The sequence below is a fragment of the Erinaceus europaeus genome, chromosome X (genome assembly GCF_950295315.1).
Source record: "Erinaceus europaeus chromosome X, mEriEur2.1, whole genome shotgun sequence".
NCBI lineage: Eukaryota > Metazoa > Chordata > Mammalia > Eulipotyphla > Erinaceidae > Erinaceus > Erinaceus europaeus.
This window is the reverse complement of record NC_080185.1, coordinates 18,733,087-18,751,639: the sequence shown is the minus strand read 5'-3', so window position 1 is coordinate 18,751,639 and position 18,553 is coordinate 18,733,087. Positions and strand designations below refer to the sequence as shown.

General features: G+C 45.1%; 1 protein-coding gene and 2 long non-coding RNA genes across 3 annotated transcripts in view; 2 read left to right on the top strand and 1 right to left on the bottom strand.

Moving 5' to 3' along the window:
• Positions 1–7,381: 7,381 nt before the first annotated feature.
• The window catches only part of LOC132535873 (uncharacterized), a 32,155-nt gene continuing 20,983 nt past the window's right edge, over positions 7,382–18,553 (bottom strand). Inside the window, exon 3 of the long non-coding RNA XR_009547620.1 lies at positions 7,382–7,450. This is a non-coding gene — a long non-coding RNA (uncharacterized LOC132535873). The remainder of the gene's footprint in view (positions 7,451–18,553) is intronic.
• Positions 8,385–11,774, top strand: LOC132535922 (uncharacterized). Its single transcript, XR_009547630.1, has 3 exons — positions 8,385–8,496; positions 9,780–9,878; positions 11,605–11,774. It is a non-coding gene; the product is annotated as an uncharacterized LOC132535922 (long non-coding RNA).
• Positions 11,784–12,701, top strand: LOC132535877 (putative MAGE domain-containing protein MAGEA13P). Its single transcript, XM_060183404.1, has one exon. It carries the CDS (start codon positions 11,784–11,786, stop codon positions 12,699–12,701), a length of 918 nt encoding a protein of 305 aa, XP_060039387.1.

Below are 18,553 nucleotides of genomic sequence, written 5' to 3'. Positions count from 1 at the left end.
TCAGGGCTTTAATGAAATAAAATTGTCCTGCTGGGTATGCTGGTCTTATGATAAATCCAGAGGATTATGTACTTATTGAGAAATGTATTACCCAGACATAGATTTTTTTTTCAACACAGATGAAAAGGAAACAGAAGTTCATACATTGTCCTGCATGTTTGCATTCAGAGTACAATTTGAAATTTTGAAGCTCACCTATGTAGGAGAGTCTTAAACTATAAATTGAAGATTCTCTCCATGAAACAAGAGACAATATAAAGACCTGATTAGAAAAATATATATAAAACTGCCTCTATTCAGAGAAAAATAATAATTGTGTATAGCAAGGTTGCAGAATACAAAGGTCTGTATACAAAACTCAGCTGAATTTTACATACTGACAATTAACTACTAAAATTTAAAAAGGCCAATTTAAGCTAGTTTTATAGGACAGTAATGGGGACCGTGTGGTGGTATGCCTGGTTAAGTGAAGGTATTCTCATGTACAAGGACCCAGGTTCAAGGTCCCAGTCCCACCTGCAGGGAGTGCTGAAGCAGTGGTTAGATGTCTCTCTGCCTCTCTTGCCCTCTCTATTCCCCCCTCCTTCTCAGTTTCTCTCTGTTATATAAAATAAAATAAAATAAAATACAATAAAGAAAAATTTTTAAATGTTAGAGAAACTAAATTTAAGAAAGAAGAAGAAAACAGAAATTACACTGGGAAAAAATCTGACCAAGGATAGAAAAAAGAAATAAAAAACAGCACTGAAAATACAAATCTTTGCTTATTTAAACTAATGAATATCTAAATAAATGATTATACATGAGTAATACCTTATCTACAGAGAAAGATGTTCTACTGTATTGTATTGTGCCCCATCAAAAGATACATACAAGTCCTTTGGGAGTCGGGTTGTAGCACAGCGCGTTAAGTGCAGGTGGCGCAATAGATATATATAAGTTCTTCTCTCTCTCTCTTTTTTTTTTCCCTCCAGGGTTATCGCTGAGGCTCAGTGCCAGCACTGGGATGCATTGGATCGACCTTCTCGTGGTGCATCCCGTGAGTACCCATTTATTGGGGAAACTGACAATCCTTCCTAGCCAACTGAATCCACATGGATCCCAGTCACTTTCAAAGCCAGCAACAAGCAGACATCAGGCTCAACCTGACGCTGTTGACTGGCTAAGGAAGAAGGGCAAATGCTAGAAGAAGTGCCAGCACTATGAATCCACTGTTACAGGTGGCTATTTTTTCCTTTCCTTTTTTCTTTTTTTTTTCCCTTCTATTTTATTTGATAGGGCAGAGAGAAACTGAGTGGAAAGGGGAAATAGAGAAGGAAAGATAGACAACTGCAGACCCACTTCACTGCTCCTGAAGCCCCACCACCAGTACATACACACAGGAGGAGAGCAGGGGCTCAAACCCACTTCCTTGCACAGGTCCTTCCAGGTAGTAGTATGTGCGCTTAACCAGGTATTCCACTGCCCTGCCCTCAAGTATGTATAAATCTTACTCCCAGTACCAGTGAACATGACCTTACTTGGGAGGAAATGTTCGCGAATGTAATCAACGGAAGAATCTTTTTTTTTTTTTCCTCCAGGGTTATTGCTGGGCTTGGTGCCTGCACCATGAATCCACCGCTCCTGGAGGCCATTTTTCCCCCTTTTTGTTGCCCTTGTTGTTGTAGCCTCATTGTGGTTATTATTATTGCCACTGTTGATGTTGTTCGTTGTTAGATAGGACAGAGAGAAATGGAGAGAGGAGGGGAAGACAGACACCTGCAGACCTGCTTCACCGCCTGTGAAGCGACTGCCCGCAGGTGGGGAGCCGGGGGCTCGAACCGGGATCCTTACTCCAGTCCTTGCGCTTTGTGCCACATGCGCTTAACCCACTGCGCCACCTCCTGACCCCCCAACGGAAGAATCTTGTGATGAGATCCTTGTGGGTTATTTCTATTGGCCATAAATTCAGTAGTTATTGTCCATATAAATATAGGCAAAGAAACAGCATACATAAGAGAAGATCATCAGAAAATTGATGGAGAGACTGGAGTTCTGAAGCTCAAAGTCAAATAATGTTTGGAGTCACCAGAAGATGGATACAACAAGTTTCCCCTAGAACCTTGGAACAAATATAGGCATGCTCCACACACTGACTTCATGATTCAGCCCTCTAGCATTTTGAAAGAAAGCCTTTCTGCTTTAAGGTCTGGAGTTTGGGAGTAATTTTGTTATAACAATACTAGGAAGCTGATATGCAGATGTTAGCAATTACAGGGACTCTCTCATCATAAGCCATTCAAGGAAATGAGTGAAGAAAAATAAAAAGCACTCGTGGAAAATATTAACCAATCTGGAATTTTATAACCAGAAAAATAGATCTTTAGAAGTAAAGAGTGGTAAATAAATTATAAGTAAATAAGCTTTCTCAGAGACTGAAGGAATGCATTGCAAATACCTGTCGTGTAAAAAATATTATGTATTTATTTAAAAAGAAAATGAAATGTATAGGTTAAAACCTTGGTTATACATGAAGGCTAGAAGGATTAGAAGAGGAATAAATCAAGTCTAAATACAGTTATTATTTTGTTTATTATTAATTTATTGTATAACTGCCTAGTAATAGTGTAATTGATGATTATAGCATGTGCATGGGAAAAATGAAGGAGAGTAATACCACATAGGAAAATGAGAAAAAATGGAACATTTCTCCAATACAATATATCCAATACATGTGAAGCAACTTGATATGATTTGAAAGTGAATTTATGGTAAAGAAAAAAATATATCGTAAACAAGGAAAATTTGTTTAAAAAATAAAATAAAGGGTCGGAGATCAGGCGGTGGCACACTGGGTTAAGTGCACATAGTATGAAGCATAAAGACTCACAAAAGGATCCCAGTTCAAGCCCCCGACTACAGGGGGGATGGTCACCTCACAAGCAGTGAAGCAGGTCTGAGGTATCTGTCTTTCTCCCTCTCTCTTTTCTCCTCTCCTGTCAATTTCTCTCTGTCCTATCCAAAAAATAAAATAAAATGGCTGCAGGAATAGTGAGTTCATAGTGCTGGCACCTAGCCCCACCAATAACCCTGGAGGCAAAAATCAAACAAAAAAACAAGCAAACAAACAAAAAAAAAAACAGGGTCAGGAAGGTGATTCTGAAGTAGATGCCTGCCTTGCATATGTGGGTCCCTAGGTTTAATTTCCAACAACACAAAAACAAAATAGAACTCCACAGATGGTAGAGCAGTGCTTTATACTCTCTTTCCCTTACTCTCACAAAACATGTTTTATTTTCATTTTTAACTTTTATTAGTGATTTAATATTGATTTAAAAATTATAAAAGGGATATATTTCCAAACCTTTCCCACCACCAGAGTTCTCTATCCCCGTTTCCTCTATTGGAAACTGCAGTGGTTTTCCCAAGGTCACAGATATGGCTTGGCTAGTATTTCTATAACTGCCTATCTATCTATCTATGCTATCTATCTGTCTATCTGTCTGTCTGTCTGTCTATATTTTTGCCCATTCTTTTCCTATTGTCTTATCTATCTGTCTGTCTGTCTGTCTGTCTATATTTTTGCCCATTCTTTTCCTATTGTCTTACCTTCTCTTCCTTTCTAAGTCACTCCCATAACTATTACTACTGCCAAATGTCCTTCTTTTTTTCCTGTTCTCCAGATCCTGATGGAATTAGAGTTCAGAGCCCTAGGGTCATCTTCTCCCTAATATTTCTTTCTCTCTGGGAGTATGGACCAAATATTTTGGGGTGCAGGTGGGGGTTCTGGGTTCTATAAGTGCTTCTCCACTGGGCATGGACGTTGGTAAATGGATCCATACCCCAAGCATGTTTCTCTCTCTCCCTAGTGCTACTGGGCTCTGGAGAGGTGAGGTTTCAGGACACATTGGTGAGGTTGTCTGCCCAAAGAGTTCAATATGAAATCTTAGCAGCATCCACAACTTGGTGGCTATGGCTTAATGAGTGTCTGGAGAAATCTTGGTTCTATTTTTGTTGTTGTTGTTGAGTTTTCAAGTTAATTTTTTTCTCGATCTGAAATGGCTCCTACTCCATAACCAAGTCCTGTAAAGACATGTTTTAAGTGGCCGATGGTGGTACACCTAATTGACTGCACAAGTTTCAAAGTGCAAGGACTTGGGTTTGAGACCCTGGTCTCCACCTGCAGGGGGCAAGCTTTGAGAGTGGTGAAGCAATGTTGCAAGTGTCTCTCTGTCTATCACCCACTTCCCTCCTGATTTCTGGCTGTCTCTATCTAATTAATAAGTAAATACTTAAAAATAAAAAAACGTGTTTTAAATGGACAATGGTTGGGCATACAAGTGAGACCATGAGTATGATATCTGACATAACATTTTAAAAAATTTTAAAGGACAGGAAAATTATATCATAGTCAAAATAAAGAAAATTGTAATTACTAGATTTATTTCATAAATTCTGACTTTCGATCAAAGAAAATCACCAAGGTTATACAGCGAAATTACATGATGGAAAAAGAGTTGGTTCTCCAAGGAAATACTGCAATATTAAATGCATATACAACTAAAAACAAAATGTCAGAAAATTTGAAGCACAGTCTGATAAAGTTGAAAGGAGAAGTAGACAAATGTGCCATTATTTTCAATACAACTCTGTCAGTAATTGGTATATCAAAGAGGCAGCAAGTAAGTAGGAATACAGGTGACCTGAACAGAACTATCAATTTGATCTACTTGACATTTATAAAACAGCTCATACAACAATAGAATACATATTATTCTTGAGAGACACATAACATTAATCAAGAAAGAATAAAGCCAGAGTAATTAAATGTATCTTTATAAATTTAAAAGAACAGAAATCATATAAAGTATGTACACAAAGCACAATGGAATTCAACTGAAGATGAATGACAAGAAGATAATTAATCTTCCATACGTTTTGAAATTAAATAACTTCTAAATAACTTATGGATCAAAGAAGAAACCAAAAGAAGGATTTTTTAAAAAATTATTTTGATGTACTTGAAAATAAAGATACAGTTTTAGTTTTTAAAGAAAATAGAGTGGAATTTTTTTCAAAAAAAATAAATTGAAAAACATAAAGAAAAACCAATAAAGCTCAAATCTGGCCCTTTTGTAAGAGCAATAAAAAATGATTAATGTCCAGTCATCATAACCATGAAAAAAGAATAGAGAATTACTAATATCAGGACTGAAATAAAGATTTGTCTCTGTTGACCCCATGAATGCTGAAAGGACAATAATGAAATAAATCTATGCTCACTCACAATTTGGTAAATTTGATAAAATGGGCTAATTCTTTGTAAGACTCGAAATTTGGTCTCTGCTTTGGGATTGATTGAAGCAATAAGACTTGAGTTTGTGCTAACCTCCTAAAATCATTCTAGCCACAGAAAACTGAGTATTTTTAAGAGAGAAAGTGCACAAATGTAGTCAATATAGAATAACAAATAAGTATTCTTTCATTAAAATAAAATAATATGTTCATATAGTCTACATATAAACTTAGCAGATATATAGATTTCATACTATAAAAATAAACATTTCAGGGGGCCAGGTGTCCCTGGGTCCCACCTACAGGAGGAAAGCTTTGCGAGTTGTAAAGCAGTGTTGCAGATGTCTCTTCTGTTTCTCTATCACTCCCTTCCTCTCTATTTCTGGCTGTCCAATAAATAAAGATAATCAAAAAGGGGAAAAAGGGAAAGAATATTTCATAATAAAAGGACTTCAAAGTCTAAATCTGTTTGATAATGAGGCCCCATGGGGAAATATTTTCTTCTGATATTCCACTCCTTGTCCTCTCAATCTCTCTCTCTCTCTCTCTCTCTTTCTCTCTCTCTCCCTCACTCCCTCTTCTCTCCCTCTCTCTTTCTCTCTATCTCTCTCTCTCAACATATATCCTGGGACACTCAAACATTATCCACAAGAATTGCAGCTATGCAAATGCTCGGAACTGGCAGAAAGGGAGACTCTTCCAGAAGCATTTAATCGAGGAACCAGGGCCCAAGATGAGGGCTCTGATTGTAGAAAAGCCAGGAACTGGGGGAGGATTTCAGGGGGAGGGGGGTAGCCCACATTGGGCAGCCAGTACACAGTGGTGGAGGAGGACCTAATTGGCAGTGGAGATAGTGTGCAGACCTCTATCACAGAAAAATGAGCAACTGTATCCATATGACAACAACTGTCTTGTAAATCATTATCTCCCTAATAGAACAAGATGAAATGAGTTAGGGGAGTATCATCCTTAATGTCAACCATGGGGACCCATGGGTTGGGCCTAGAGAATCTGAACACCCATTATTTCTAATTCAGGGATCTCAACAAAATGGAAGCTTTGATTTGAAGTGGACGGACTCATACCCAGCACCAGAAAGACGAGGCAGTGGCAGGAATGAAGGTAATGGTTAACAATTCCAAGGGAGGATTGAGAAAGCAACTCCTGGGATGGTGAGTTAACACAATGGATATGTAAACAAACAAAAATCCTGCCTGAATCTCTGATATCCCAAGTTCAATCCTCAGTACAACCATATACCAAAGCTGAGCAGTGCTCACTTCTGTGTCTGTGTGTGTGTGTGTGTGTGTGTGTGTGTGTATTCCTCTCATTAAAATGAATATTTTTTAAAATATTTGTTTTTTAAAAAAGTAAAAGGAAAATGACTCCTATACAAAATGAGATATCCAGACCTAGCTTACTTAGTATGAGCCTTGGAAGACATTGGGTGGCCAGATATGGTGGACCTTCTCCTGCAGGAAAGTAGAGTGCATTTTCAGGACACTGATCCAATAGGGCCAGATTCAGGTCAGCAAGGAGAAAAGTTGCTGGCCCTGGAAAGCATCAATGTGAGAACCTTTATGGAGAACAGAATTAGCCAGCCAGGGCAGACAACGGGAGCCCCATAGAAATGCACTCCTATTTTACACCTCAAGAGGTCGCAAGTAGGACAGTCAAGAGCTGGTGTCATCCCCCACCATCACTACCTTGATGGGTAGCTCTGGGAGACCAGGATCTGCTAAAGCCAGGGAATGCAAACGGTGTCAGCAGAAAATAAGAATTCCTCACGAAGGGCTGAGGATAACCCTGAATCCAGGAGTCTCACAGAAGCTTATCCTGCCCTTGCTGCAGGTCTGGTTGAGGAGCACAGGTCTGTGAAGTAGACCGGTCTGTGAGGTCCAGTATATTCCTGCATAGTTTTTCCCAGTCCTCAAACGAAAAGTCTTGGGATCTGGAGGTGGCTCGCCTGGTTGAACACAGAATTTACCATATGCAAGCACCTGGGTTCGAACCTCATGGCCACCCCATGGAAATGCCAGAGTCACAAACAGTGAAGCATTGCTGCATTGTCTCTCATTCTCTGGATCTCTTTATCTCTCAGTCACTTACCACATAAAAGAAAGTGTGATCACCAGGAGCCGTGGAAACATGCAGGCACAGAGCCCCAGCTATAAACCTGAAGGCCAAAAATAATAATAATTATTATGAAAGGTCATAGGGATCAAGGGGTGGTTCACCAGGTAGGGGTCCTGCTACGCCATGCCCCCAGACCAGGTCTGAACCCCAGCAGCACATAGGATTTACGTACCTTTTCACCATGGAAACCGATGCTGTGGTGTCGTGAATGCCTTAACCTCTGCTCCACAGAAACAATGAAATTTAAAAAAAGGTGCTGGGGGTCGGGCGGTGTCGCAGTGGATTAAGCGCAGGTGGTGCAAAGCACAAGGACTGGCATAACGATACCGGTTCGAACCCCCCACTCCCCACCTGCAGGGAAGTCGCTTCACAAGCAATGAAGCAGGTCTGCAGGTGTCTGTCTCTCTCTCCCCTCTCTGTCTTCCCCTCCTCTCTCCATTTCTCTCTGTCCTATCCAACAACGAACAACATCAACAGTGGTAATAATAATAACCACAACGAAGCTACAACAACAAGGGCAACATAAAGGGGGGTAAATGGCCTCCAGGAGCGGTGGATTCATGGTGCAGGCACCGAGCCCAGCAATAACCCTGGAGGAAGAAAAAAAAGGTGCTTTGATGAAGGTGACCTCAGATTGGTAGTTAAGACAGTGCTGGCAGTTCAAGGAAGGACGGAAAAGCTCGCGGCTTTCTAAGTAGGGTGGTATTACTTTACTACCTTGTCTTAGATGGTAAAAAAGTAGCCAGCAGAGAACCCGGATGTACATCCCCCTTTAAGGGACGGCCTCTGAGAGAGGTGGGTTTCCGTCTGTGAGACTGGACACTTATTAGTGGAGAGAAGACTCTCAGCAGCCACCAGATTTCCAGGTGAGGTCCCAGAGGGAGGAGGAAGAGGTGGAGGAAGAGAAAGACCTTGTCACTATAGCAAGACCAGCCCCTCAATTCGGTCAGTTCCATGATTATCCCAGGAAGGACTCCATCTTGGAAGTCTGACCACCGGGAACTGAGGAGCACGGACGTTGGTGAGAAGTGAGAGGAATCGCCTGAGTTCTGCCAGGCGTAAAGGCGAGGTTCTTGAGGCAGAAAGGTAACTTCTGGCTGCCCTCAGTTCCAAGTCTGAGCCTAGGAGCGTGGGGGGAGTCGCGGGGGTGGGGGGGGGCTCAGCAGGGAGGGGGGACCTAGCTTTCACCTGACTCCAGGAGGAAGAACCCTCACACATAGGGTAGTAAATGGGCCTGCCCTACCCTAAACTGCTCTCAGCTTCCAGGACCCTAGGGAAGCAGCGTTCCCAAAATGGCGCGTCTCGACGTCTCAGAGAAGTGTAGCTTGTTTGGGGTACACCCCCTACCTACATGAGGCCTGGGTCCCAGATGGCCTAGCACTGGGAGATACCACTGAGAAAGGACTGAAAGGGAGTTATCACAAGGGAAGGTCTCATAGCACCTGCCCTTTCCAAAGACCTCCCCTCCTCTCCCTAAGTTGCTTAGCTCAAGACCCTGTCCTCCGCCCTCCAAATCCTTGTTCCTAGGCCATTGCTCTCTCCCAGAGTCCCAGCACCCCTGATTCAGACCCTCAAGCCCCTGTCGCTCAGTTCCCACCTTCAAATCTGTGCTAGGCCCCCTAGGCCCCTGTTCTTACCCAGATCATTGTCCTGCTCTCCAAGCCCCTGTTCCCACCCTCAAATTTCCATTCCTGCCTTCAGGGACCTGTCCCCTCCCCATAACTTCTATTTTCGACACCCCCCCCCCCCGTGCCTGGTTCCCGCCCCCAAATCCCAATTCTCACCCCAAAACCCAATTCCGGCCCTCAAGTCCTTGTTCCTGCCTCCAAGCCCCAGGCCCCTTTTCTCTCACTCAGATTTCTGTACCCGCCCCCAAGCTTCAGTTTCAGCTTTCACCCATGAACTCCCAAGCCTAGCCCTCACTCAGGCCCCTGATCCCGCCCTCAAAGTCCTTGTTCATTATTGCAAGGCCCCTGTCCCTGCCCCTAGGCCCAGGCTCCAGCCTTCAAGCCTCTAACCCCGCCCTTAAATCTGTTCCCGCCCGCCCCTAAGCTCCATTTTTCACCCCCAAGACCCAATTCCAGATCCCAGTGCTCAGGCCTTTATCCCCTCCCCCAGGCCCCAGCTTTCAACCCAAAGCCCCTCTCCTAGTCTCCCAAAACCCAGTCTTCATGCCCAGGACAAGTGTTAACCCCAAGCCTCCTGCCCTCAAGATCCTGCCCTGCCCCCTATCCAGGCCCCAGCCCCCTCTTTTCAGCCACCGGTCCCTGACCCCACCCCCAGGTTGCTGTTCCCGCCCCCAGGCTCCTGTTCCCGCCCCCAGACCTCTGTTCCCACCTTCACCCCAGTTTCTACCTTCGACGTTACAGCCTGGCTTCCATCTTGGAGTCTGGGAACAGAGATACCAGAGTTGAGGCGGTGTGGACTCAGTGAAGAAAGGTTCCTAGACATCTCGCCTGCACCACCAGGTAAGGAACCCTGGAAGGCCGACCCCCATCCAGGACAGGAAAGGAAGCAGCCCAGCTCTGTGCTATTAAATCCATGGAAGACCAGGCAGGCTTCCCAAAGTAGTGAGTCTCCAACCTCCATTTTAAGAGTTCTGCGGGAGTGGAGGCATCTTAGTCCAGTCTGCACTCTAATCAGTAGAAAGACGACTCCCAGGCCTACCAGGGATTAAAGTTGGAACTCGGGACTTTTCACTGAGTGCTCCAAACCCCCTCCCTGCATCTCCCTCCCTTATAACCCCCACCTCACTACAGAAAATTCCCTGTTCCTTCCCCCATGCTTTAACCAATTCGCTGCTCCTTGCCCTCCCAAGTCCCCGCTGAAGTAACAGTGCTCTAATAACCGTCTTTGGCTACCCCCCCACTCTCATGGCAAGAGGAATTCCAGCAGTGTCCAGTCCCCACGGTACCCACCCTGAGACCCACCCATGCTATAAGTGAGTGCCTCGGTTCCCCAGCTCTAGCAACTCTCCAACCCCAGCCCCCAGTAATGAGATAGTGTGCCCCAAATAGTGCCCCAACTCCCCCCTTTGGCAAACTACATGCATCAAGTACCATGGTCCCCAACCTCTACTCTGCTTGCCCCACTTTGCTTCCCATCCCCTATTCTGCCTACTCTCCAGCCACTCAGCCCTCCCCCTCCTCCCACCACAAAAATGTTATGCCCAGCCCCCCTTTCTCCACATTTCCCTCTCCCCCCTCTTTCTCCTCCCAACTTAACCTAAGCTCACCACTTCCCCATTGAAATGAGTCACACAGAGGCCCCCTCACTCATTTTCTAACCCCTACCCCCCACTGCAACATGTGCTCTCTCAAAGACCTCTTTCTGCTTCTCCAGCCTATATCCCTCCACCCCCATTGGTCTCTAAACCCCATTCCCCCAAGAGCCAAGAGTTTGCCAGATCCCCCACACCCATCATCAGATTGGCTACCACTATTGGAGTACAAGTGCCCAGACCTACCCCAGAATACAATCTAGCCCTACCCACCCACTTCAGCACAGGAAACTTTTAGTTTATTCCCACCTCTCCCCCTCATCTCTCACTGCAGTGAGGGATGCCATCAACCCCTAAATATACCACTCCAATACTTTCTAGTAATAGAGACTGCTAAATAACCCCCACCTCCTTCATATAGCCCCACAGAGATACTCTCCCCCAGCTCTGGCTCCATCTTCAGCACTCATCCCACTTAAGTAACAGCACCCCAGTTCACCCTGTACCTATGTTCAGACCTCCCGGGATCCACTGCAGCAAGATAATGCCCCTATTATTCTGTTCCCAGATTTCAGCTAGTGGAACCCCCCTCAAATTATTTTTTTGGCTTTCAGGTGCACAAGATGAGGACCAGGGTTGAGGTAAATGTTCTCAGTCAGGAAAGTTGACCAAACAAATTCTGCGAACAGCTAAATTGTGCACCCAGATTAATAACCAAAGATCCACCACATATAAACAGAGAGAACACTAAAGCATACACACTACATCTCATACTGGCCTACCTGAATTCTGCATCTATGTCCAGAATAAAATGTGAGGTGCTATCTCTGAGTCTCTTTCAGCTTCTGAGAGGAGAATCTCATTAGAAAGAAAGATAACCCTAAAGTAATAAGCTAAGGGAAGAACTGCTAAGAAGTTATGTAGGAGATGACAATAACATTGTCTCTGACTCTTTCCTCTCTCTTTTGGATCAGCTTCACCAGCTGCCACCTGCCTGCTTACCCCAGCCCCAGTCATCATGTCTCATATCCCAAAGAGTCAGGGCCTGGAGATCCCAGGGGCCCGGAAGACCGAAGAAAGTGCACAGAGCTGGCTGGACACCATGGTGTCCTCAGCTGAAGAGGAGGAGAAGGGCACATTCTTTGAAGAGAGCATGTCAGAGGAAGAGTATGTCTTGGAGACGCCCAGTGCCCCCCAGAACTCCCCAGAAGTCTACCACATTTACACTCTGATCCAGGCCATCCCGTGCAGCCACCCTGGTGAGAGTTCCAGCAGCCAGGAGGGCGAGGGCAGCGCCTCCCAGGCCGAAGCACAGCCACAAGAGTTTCTGATCGGTGACCAGCTGGACAAGAAGGTGGCAGAGTTGGTGAAGTTCCTGAGCTTCAAGTACAGAATCAAGGAGCCTATCACCAAGGCAGAAATGCTGACGAATGTCATCAAAGAGCAAGAGGCCCACTTCCCCATCATCTTCAACAAAGTGTGTGAGTGCATGGAGGTGGTCTTTGGCTTAGAAGTGAAGGAGGTGGATGCCAGCAGCCACTCGTATGAGCTCCACAAAATCCTGGATCTCACCTACGACGGCATGCTGAATGATAACAGCTTGCCCAAGACGGGCCTCCTCATCCTCATCCTGGGTGTGATCTTCATGGAGGGCAACGTTGCCTCTGAGGAGAAGGTGTGGGAGGTGCTCAGTATGATCGGGGTGTGTGCAGGCAGGAGAGATTTCATCTATGGAGAGCCCAGGAAGCTCATCACCAAAGATCTGGTGCAGGAGAGGTACCTGGAGTACCGGCAGGTGGCGGACAGCGATCCTCCCAGCTATGAGTTCCTGTGGGGTCCCCGGGCCTTTGCTGAAACCACCAAGATGAAGGTCCTCCAGTTCTTCTCCAAGGTTAGTGGCACTGTGCCCACTTCCTTCCCATCCCGCTATGAGGAAGCTCTGAGAGATGAGATGGAGAGAGCCCAGGCCAGAATTGCTGCCTTGCATGGCTCACGGGCCCCAGGTGAGGAAGATTCCAGCAGCGTCGAGTCTGGCAGCGAGTCTGGTGGCTCCAAGTCCTGCCCGGAGTGAAGCCCAAGGGAGGTTCTCTGCTCAGTTTCAACAAGGCCTTCCAGGCTCTACAGAATGGAGGACTGAGCCACACTTTTGCTTCCTGTGTGCTGTGTTCTAAGCCGTTTCCCTATTTTAGAGCTCTCCAGTTTTGCTGTCGAAGTTTCTGAAGGATTTTGGTGATAGAGCTATTGTTTTTTATTAGATTTAAGAATGGTGCTGTCCTCTAAAATCATTGGGACACCTTCCTGATATTCTGTGACCTAGATCTGGATGTTACATTTGAATACCAATTTGATATAAATTTGCCTTCAAACTGATGAAATCCAGAAATGGAATAAATGTAAAAGATAGGTTTGTATAGGATTGTTATATCCTGCCAGTTCTGTTTTTCTTTCTTTTCTTGTTTCTCTTTCCTAATGTTAAAGATATATGACTGGATTTGCATTGCTCATTAGAAATTGTGTTAGAATTTCAGCCTTAATAAATGACATTTCTATCTCACTGACTTAATTATTTCCTAAATGTTCTCTGAATTCCTGTTCTTTAGAATTTGCTGTTAATAGTAAAGTTACTAGAATAAGTCACACAGCTACAAAATAGAGGCACTCATTAACACTCATTGCAGGTAGATGGTGAGATATCCTCTGTTATCTAAGGAACAAGTAGAAATCTTTGAGGAGGTGAGATGCCTAATACGTGCTGTCAGTTCCAAGTGCTCTGAGCCAAGACTGGTTGAGATTTTTGGGAGCAACAATCCCTTTGGTGGGAGTGAATTATATGTTAATCTGGGTGGTGACAGGGACCAACTATCAGAGGATATACCTTACCGGTGAGTGAAGGGCTTTGAAAGGAAAACTGCTTTTATAGATGGACAGGCCACTCTTAACTGGACTCTTAGAAATAACTGAGATGGGGCTCTGGCAGCAGTGAGTACTTGAAGCCCAACCCTGGAATCCAGATGGGTCATATCCTGACCTCCATCTTTGGATTCTGAGCAAGTAAGATTCATTCAGTGTGAATCTAAAAGAAAATGGAGGGTTCCTTCCATGAACATACAGATGTTTCTAAAAGGGCAGAATCAGGTTTCCAATATGTGATGTGATGAGCTTCCCACATTTTGACAAATGTGACATTTTTATCTAAGATGTGCACACTTAGGTCAGAAGTAAGAAGTGACTCCTAAAATAGTCCAACAGACTTGAAAGTTGAGGTCCTTGCTGTAGAAAGAGATATCCCAATGCAAAAAACAGTCACGTGTGCCTGCAGCCAGCCGAGGGGAAGCCCAAGCCAAGGTAGCAGCTGGAATGTGCTTGCTGCTTCCTGACTTAACTATGGTCAGAAGATATGATGCCTGTCCCGAGGAGACCTGACCTAGTCAAGAGTGTACGGTCCTGAGCATGGCTGGCAGGTAAAGAGCCTAAGGAAAGTAGGAATAGAACCCCTGTCACAGACAGTTGGGGTCCTTAGGACTCCTTTCCCCTTCCTGTCAGTCAAAGAAACCAAATGGGCCTTGGGTGTTTTTTTTTTTTTTTTTGCTTTTTTTTAAGTGAAAGAATATGCATCCAACATGCACACATGCACGTGTGTTTTGTGTGCACTTATTTACTTGTAAAATTTAATCAGACAACTATTCACGGGTGGCATCAGGCTATCTTTGCTGACCTGCCTACTTCCAGCTGAAGGAGGAGCGATAAGTAAGGAGCCATCTATACAAAGCATACTACAGTGAAAACCTTAGCTCAAATCCAGGAAGCAAAGGGCTACAAAAGCCTCTCAAAAGTGTGCTCAGCCTCTGGAGGAGTGAAGAAACATCACCATTAAAGGCCTGGTACTATGGTACTTTGTGAAGTTAGACGTTATCAGAAGTCCATTGAACTTATGATTTCTAAATTCCCTTTTCAATGTCTGGTGTGGAAGATTGCGCAGTACTTCAAAACAGGTCTGCGCTTCCTGGGTGCAGCTATCAGTGCTTTGCAGAATGCAAGGGAGGCCTATCTGCTTGGCTTTTTGAAAACACTGATTTGTGTGCTATCCATAGCAGATATGTAACAACTATGCCAAAAGACATCCAGCTAACTCAACTCATATGTGGAGAATGTGTTTAGGAATCCACTATGAGAAACATTTCATTTTAAAAAAATTCTTCCTGATACTGCTAGTTCTGAATGTTTTTCCATGGGGGCTAAAGGTATCTAAGTACATAATTGCAAGTAGGAAATAGGAGAGAAGGCAGGTATTGACAGTTCTCTAATTTTCATCCTTATATGAATTTTTTATGTAGATGCACAGACATATAAAGAATTACTGCAAGTCAAAATGTCTTGGTGAACAAGTTTCAGGAGTTCAACTTTATAACAACTACAAATAAGTTTATCAGATTTTTTTCTGGATGATGTCTGCATTTCAACCTTTTAAAAACAAGTAAATTTTTAAAAAATATTTATTCCCTTTTCTTGCCCTTGTTGTTTTATTGTAGTTATTATTACTAATGTCATCATTGTTGTATAGGACAGAGAGAAATGGAGGAGGGGAAGACAGGAGAGAAAAACACCTGCAGAACTGCTTCACCGCCGATGAAGCGACTCCCCTGCCGGCAGGGAGCTGGAAGCTGGAACTGGTCCTTGAACTTTGATGCCACCTGTGCTTAACTCACTGCGCTCCCACCTGACTCCCTAAAACAAGTAAATTTCTTAGCGATTCCAACTACATGGTGTTTGCAACATTTACATTTTTTTCTTTTATTTTGATAGGACAGAGAGAAATAGAGAGGTGTAGGGAAATTACAGAAACACCTTCAATCCATTCTGAAGATTCTCTCTGCAGGTGGGAACCAGGGACTTGAATTCTGACCCTTTTGCATAGCAGCATGTATGCTCAACTGGTTCACTATCATCTGGCCCAATTGTAATATATATATATGCTTCCGGGGTTATTGCTGGCGCTTGGTGCCTGCACCACGAATCCACTGCTCCTGGAGACTCTTTTTCCCCCCTTTGTCACCCTTGTTGTTTTATCATTGTTGTAATTGTTATTGTTGATGTCATTGCTGTTGGATAGGACAGAGAGAAATGGAGAGGGAGGGGAAGACAGAGGGGGAGAGAAAGATAACTGCAGACTTGCTTCACCCCTCGTAAAGCGACCCTCCTGAAGGTGGGGAGCAGGGGCCTTGAACCGGGATCCTTACTCAGGTATTTGCGCTTCGTGCCATGTGCACTTAACCCGCTGTGCTACTGCCCAACCCCCTCATTTGTAGTATTTTTATTATTTTTTAAACATTTATTTTATTTTAGTGAAAGATACAGAGGAAAGACTCAGAGAAACAACAGAGCACTGCTCAGCTCTGGCTTATGGTGGTGCTAGGGAGTGAACATGGACCTAAGATCCTTTGGCACAAAAATCTTTTTACATAGCCATTATGCAGTCTACCCAGCCTCGAGTGTTTTTATCACACAATAGATCCTATCCATTCACTATACTTTTCTGTGTTACCCTACATGCAAGTACTTTTTTTTTCTAAGTACGTGTTTTTAATTGCTGTTTTCTGTGCTGTTCCTGTGTTTGTTATTAAAATGCATTGAAATATTTAAAAAGAGATTTATTAATAAAGAGGAAGACAAGGAAAAACTAGAACAACACTTCAGGTATTCAAGCCCCAGGCCTAAAGCATTCAAGTCAAATAGTAACTGCCCCCCCCCACACACACACACTCCAATCCTAATAGGTCTATTTCTCCACTTCCATTTGGGAATCTGAGGGGAGGGGTTTCAGGTGATAGAGGGTTGACTTTCAAATCTGACCAATTAGGGTACACACTACCTCTGCAGCCATCCCCTGGAGACCCTAGGCAGGGCTCCTAGATTAGGCATGAGTGCATTTCCTGGAGCTGCCTTGATGGTCACACATAGGTCAGAAAAGAGAAGCCTGAGTATTACAGGTGAGTAAGGTAAGGTGGAAGCGGGACTTCTGACTGCAGTGGGAGCCCCCCCCCCCCCAGCACCCTGTTCTAGTCCAGAGCCCAAGGAGCGGAGATGTCCGGTGGGGGGGTAGGAGGGGATGGGGGGGTCTTGTGCAAATGTCCAGGCTTCCATGTTGGGTAGTCTGAGTCTGCGCAGTGTGAGGGCGTGCGCCTTTTTCTCTTTCCATTGCCCCTCCTCCAGCTTTCCTCTTCCTAGTGTCCTCAGCTGCCTAGTTCCCTCTCTCTGAGTGGATCTCAGGTGACAGAGTCTGACCCTATCTTGGGGTCTAGGAGCTGAGGGTGCTGAGTTCAGGGGGGAAGTGCCTAGCACTGTGTTATGTGAAGAGAGGACCCACTGGGAGGGAACCTCCCCCCACTGCAGGGATGGGGGTGGGGAGGCGAGGCCACGTTTGCTAGTTCTGAACCCAGAGCAGCCCCAGGCTAAGTCCCCACAATGACTTGTCTCCGTTTCCATTCCTGAGAGTGGGAATAGAGGACTTGTTAGTTGGAGTGTGCTGGGGTCAGCTGAGGAAACAATTCCAAATGGCCAGGCGTTAGTGGGTGGGGCACTCTTGGAAGGGACATAGAGGGGGTTTCTCAGCAAAGAGGCGGTTCTTTTGAAACACCTCGTAACTGAAATTACCGTGGCGGGTAGGTTGAGAATCTGAGTCTAAATACTTGATTTTATTTTAACAATAAAGAGATGCAGAGAGAAAAGCCAGAGTACTGCTGAACTCTGGCTAATGGTGGTGCTGGGGTGACTGAATTTTGGAGCTCAGAGCCTCAGCAGGAAAGTCTTTTGCATAAATTGATACTCTATCTCTCCAGCCTGAGTTTTCTCACCACCCAGGGTGTACTGTGGCCAAAGAAAGATTTCCCCATAGGCCCAGATGAACACCCGAGAGTTTGCCGCCTCCCACCCCTCCCCCCATCTTCCCGCCATTCCATTTCCAATTAAGGCCTCCCAGAACTCTCAGCACCTCAGTTCCCGCCTTTGGACTGAGCCCCGGATGTTCCACCCTGACTCCATCTTGGCGTTTGGGAGCCGAGGCACTTGAGTCGGGTCGCCGTGGGCTCAGTGAAAGGAAGATCCCAGACATCGCCTGCATTAGGTGAGAGGGTAGGTGGGCGGCTAGGGCGACCCCCTCCATGCCATCGAAGGGGAGCAGCCCTGCTTTGTGGTCTATGTTAGTACTTTGCCCAGTTAGTTCGGCCCTCCAACTTCCATCTTGAGCCGCAAAGACTTTTCTTAGTTGAGACTGAGCTTGGGCTAGTAGACTTATGAGTCACAGCCCTGCCAGGGGTTAGAGTGGGGCCTCAGGAAAGAATTCCAGGCTCCCTCCGACCTCCTATCTACCCAACCGCCACCACAGGGACAGAGCACCTCAGCCCCCACGCCCCCTGCAAACAATGAAAGTGCCCCAGATTTCTCTCCCTGACTATACTCCTTTATTCTTCCAAGTCTCCCATGTTCCCCTACAAGCGCAGCTTTTAACAACCGTAACTTTCCTGCCCTTGGCACCCTGGCTCCCACTGTAGAGAAATTGTTTTAATTGTTGCCTTAAAATCTTTGCACCCACATTCCCAACTAGCAAGAATTCCCCCTCTCCCCCGCAGCCTCCACTTTTATCCTTATGGCAGTCAGAACATTCCTCAGCCACACACACACACCCCCAAACAGCCTGAGAATATCCTAGCCCCACGGATCCAGTACCCTCACCCCAACTTCCAACCCCCAGCCCGCAGCAAGTGTTCTAACCTCTTAACTCTTCCCACCTTTCCAACCTCCCCCGAAACCATCTGTCTACCCACCCTTGGACCCAGTCCTTTTTCACACTTCCTCTTCAGTCTCTAAACCTGCACTGATGTATTGCCTCCGGTTTTCTGACCCCCCACCTGCCCTACAGAAAGAATT

What these genes read in the sequence shown, in the direction of transcription:
- LOC132535877 (XM_060183404.1), top strand. Translation starts at nt 11,784, where the DNA reads ATGTCAGAGGAAGAGTATGTCTTGGAGACGCCCAGTGCCCCCCAGAAC.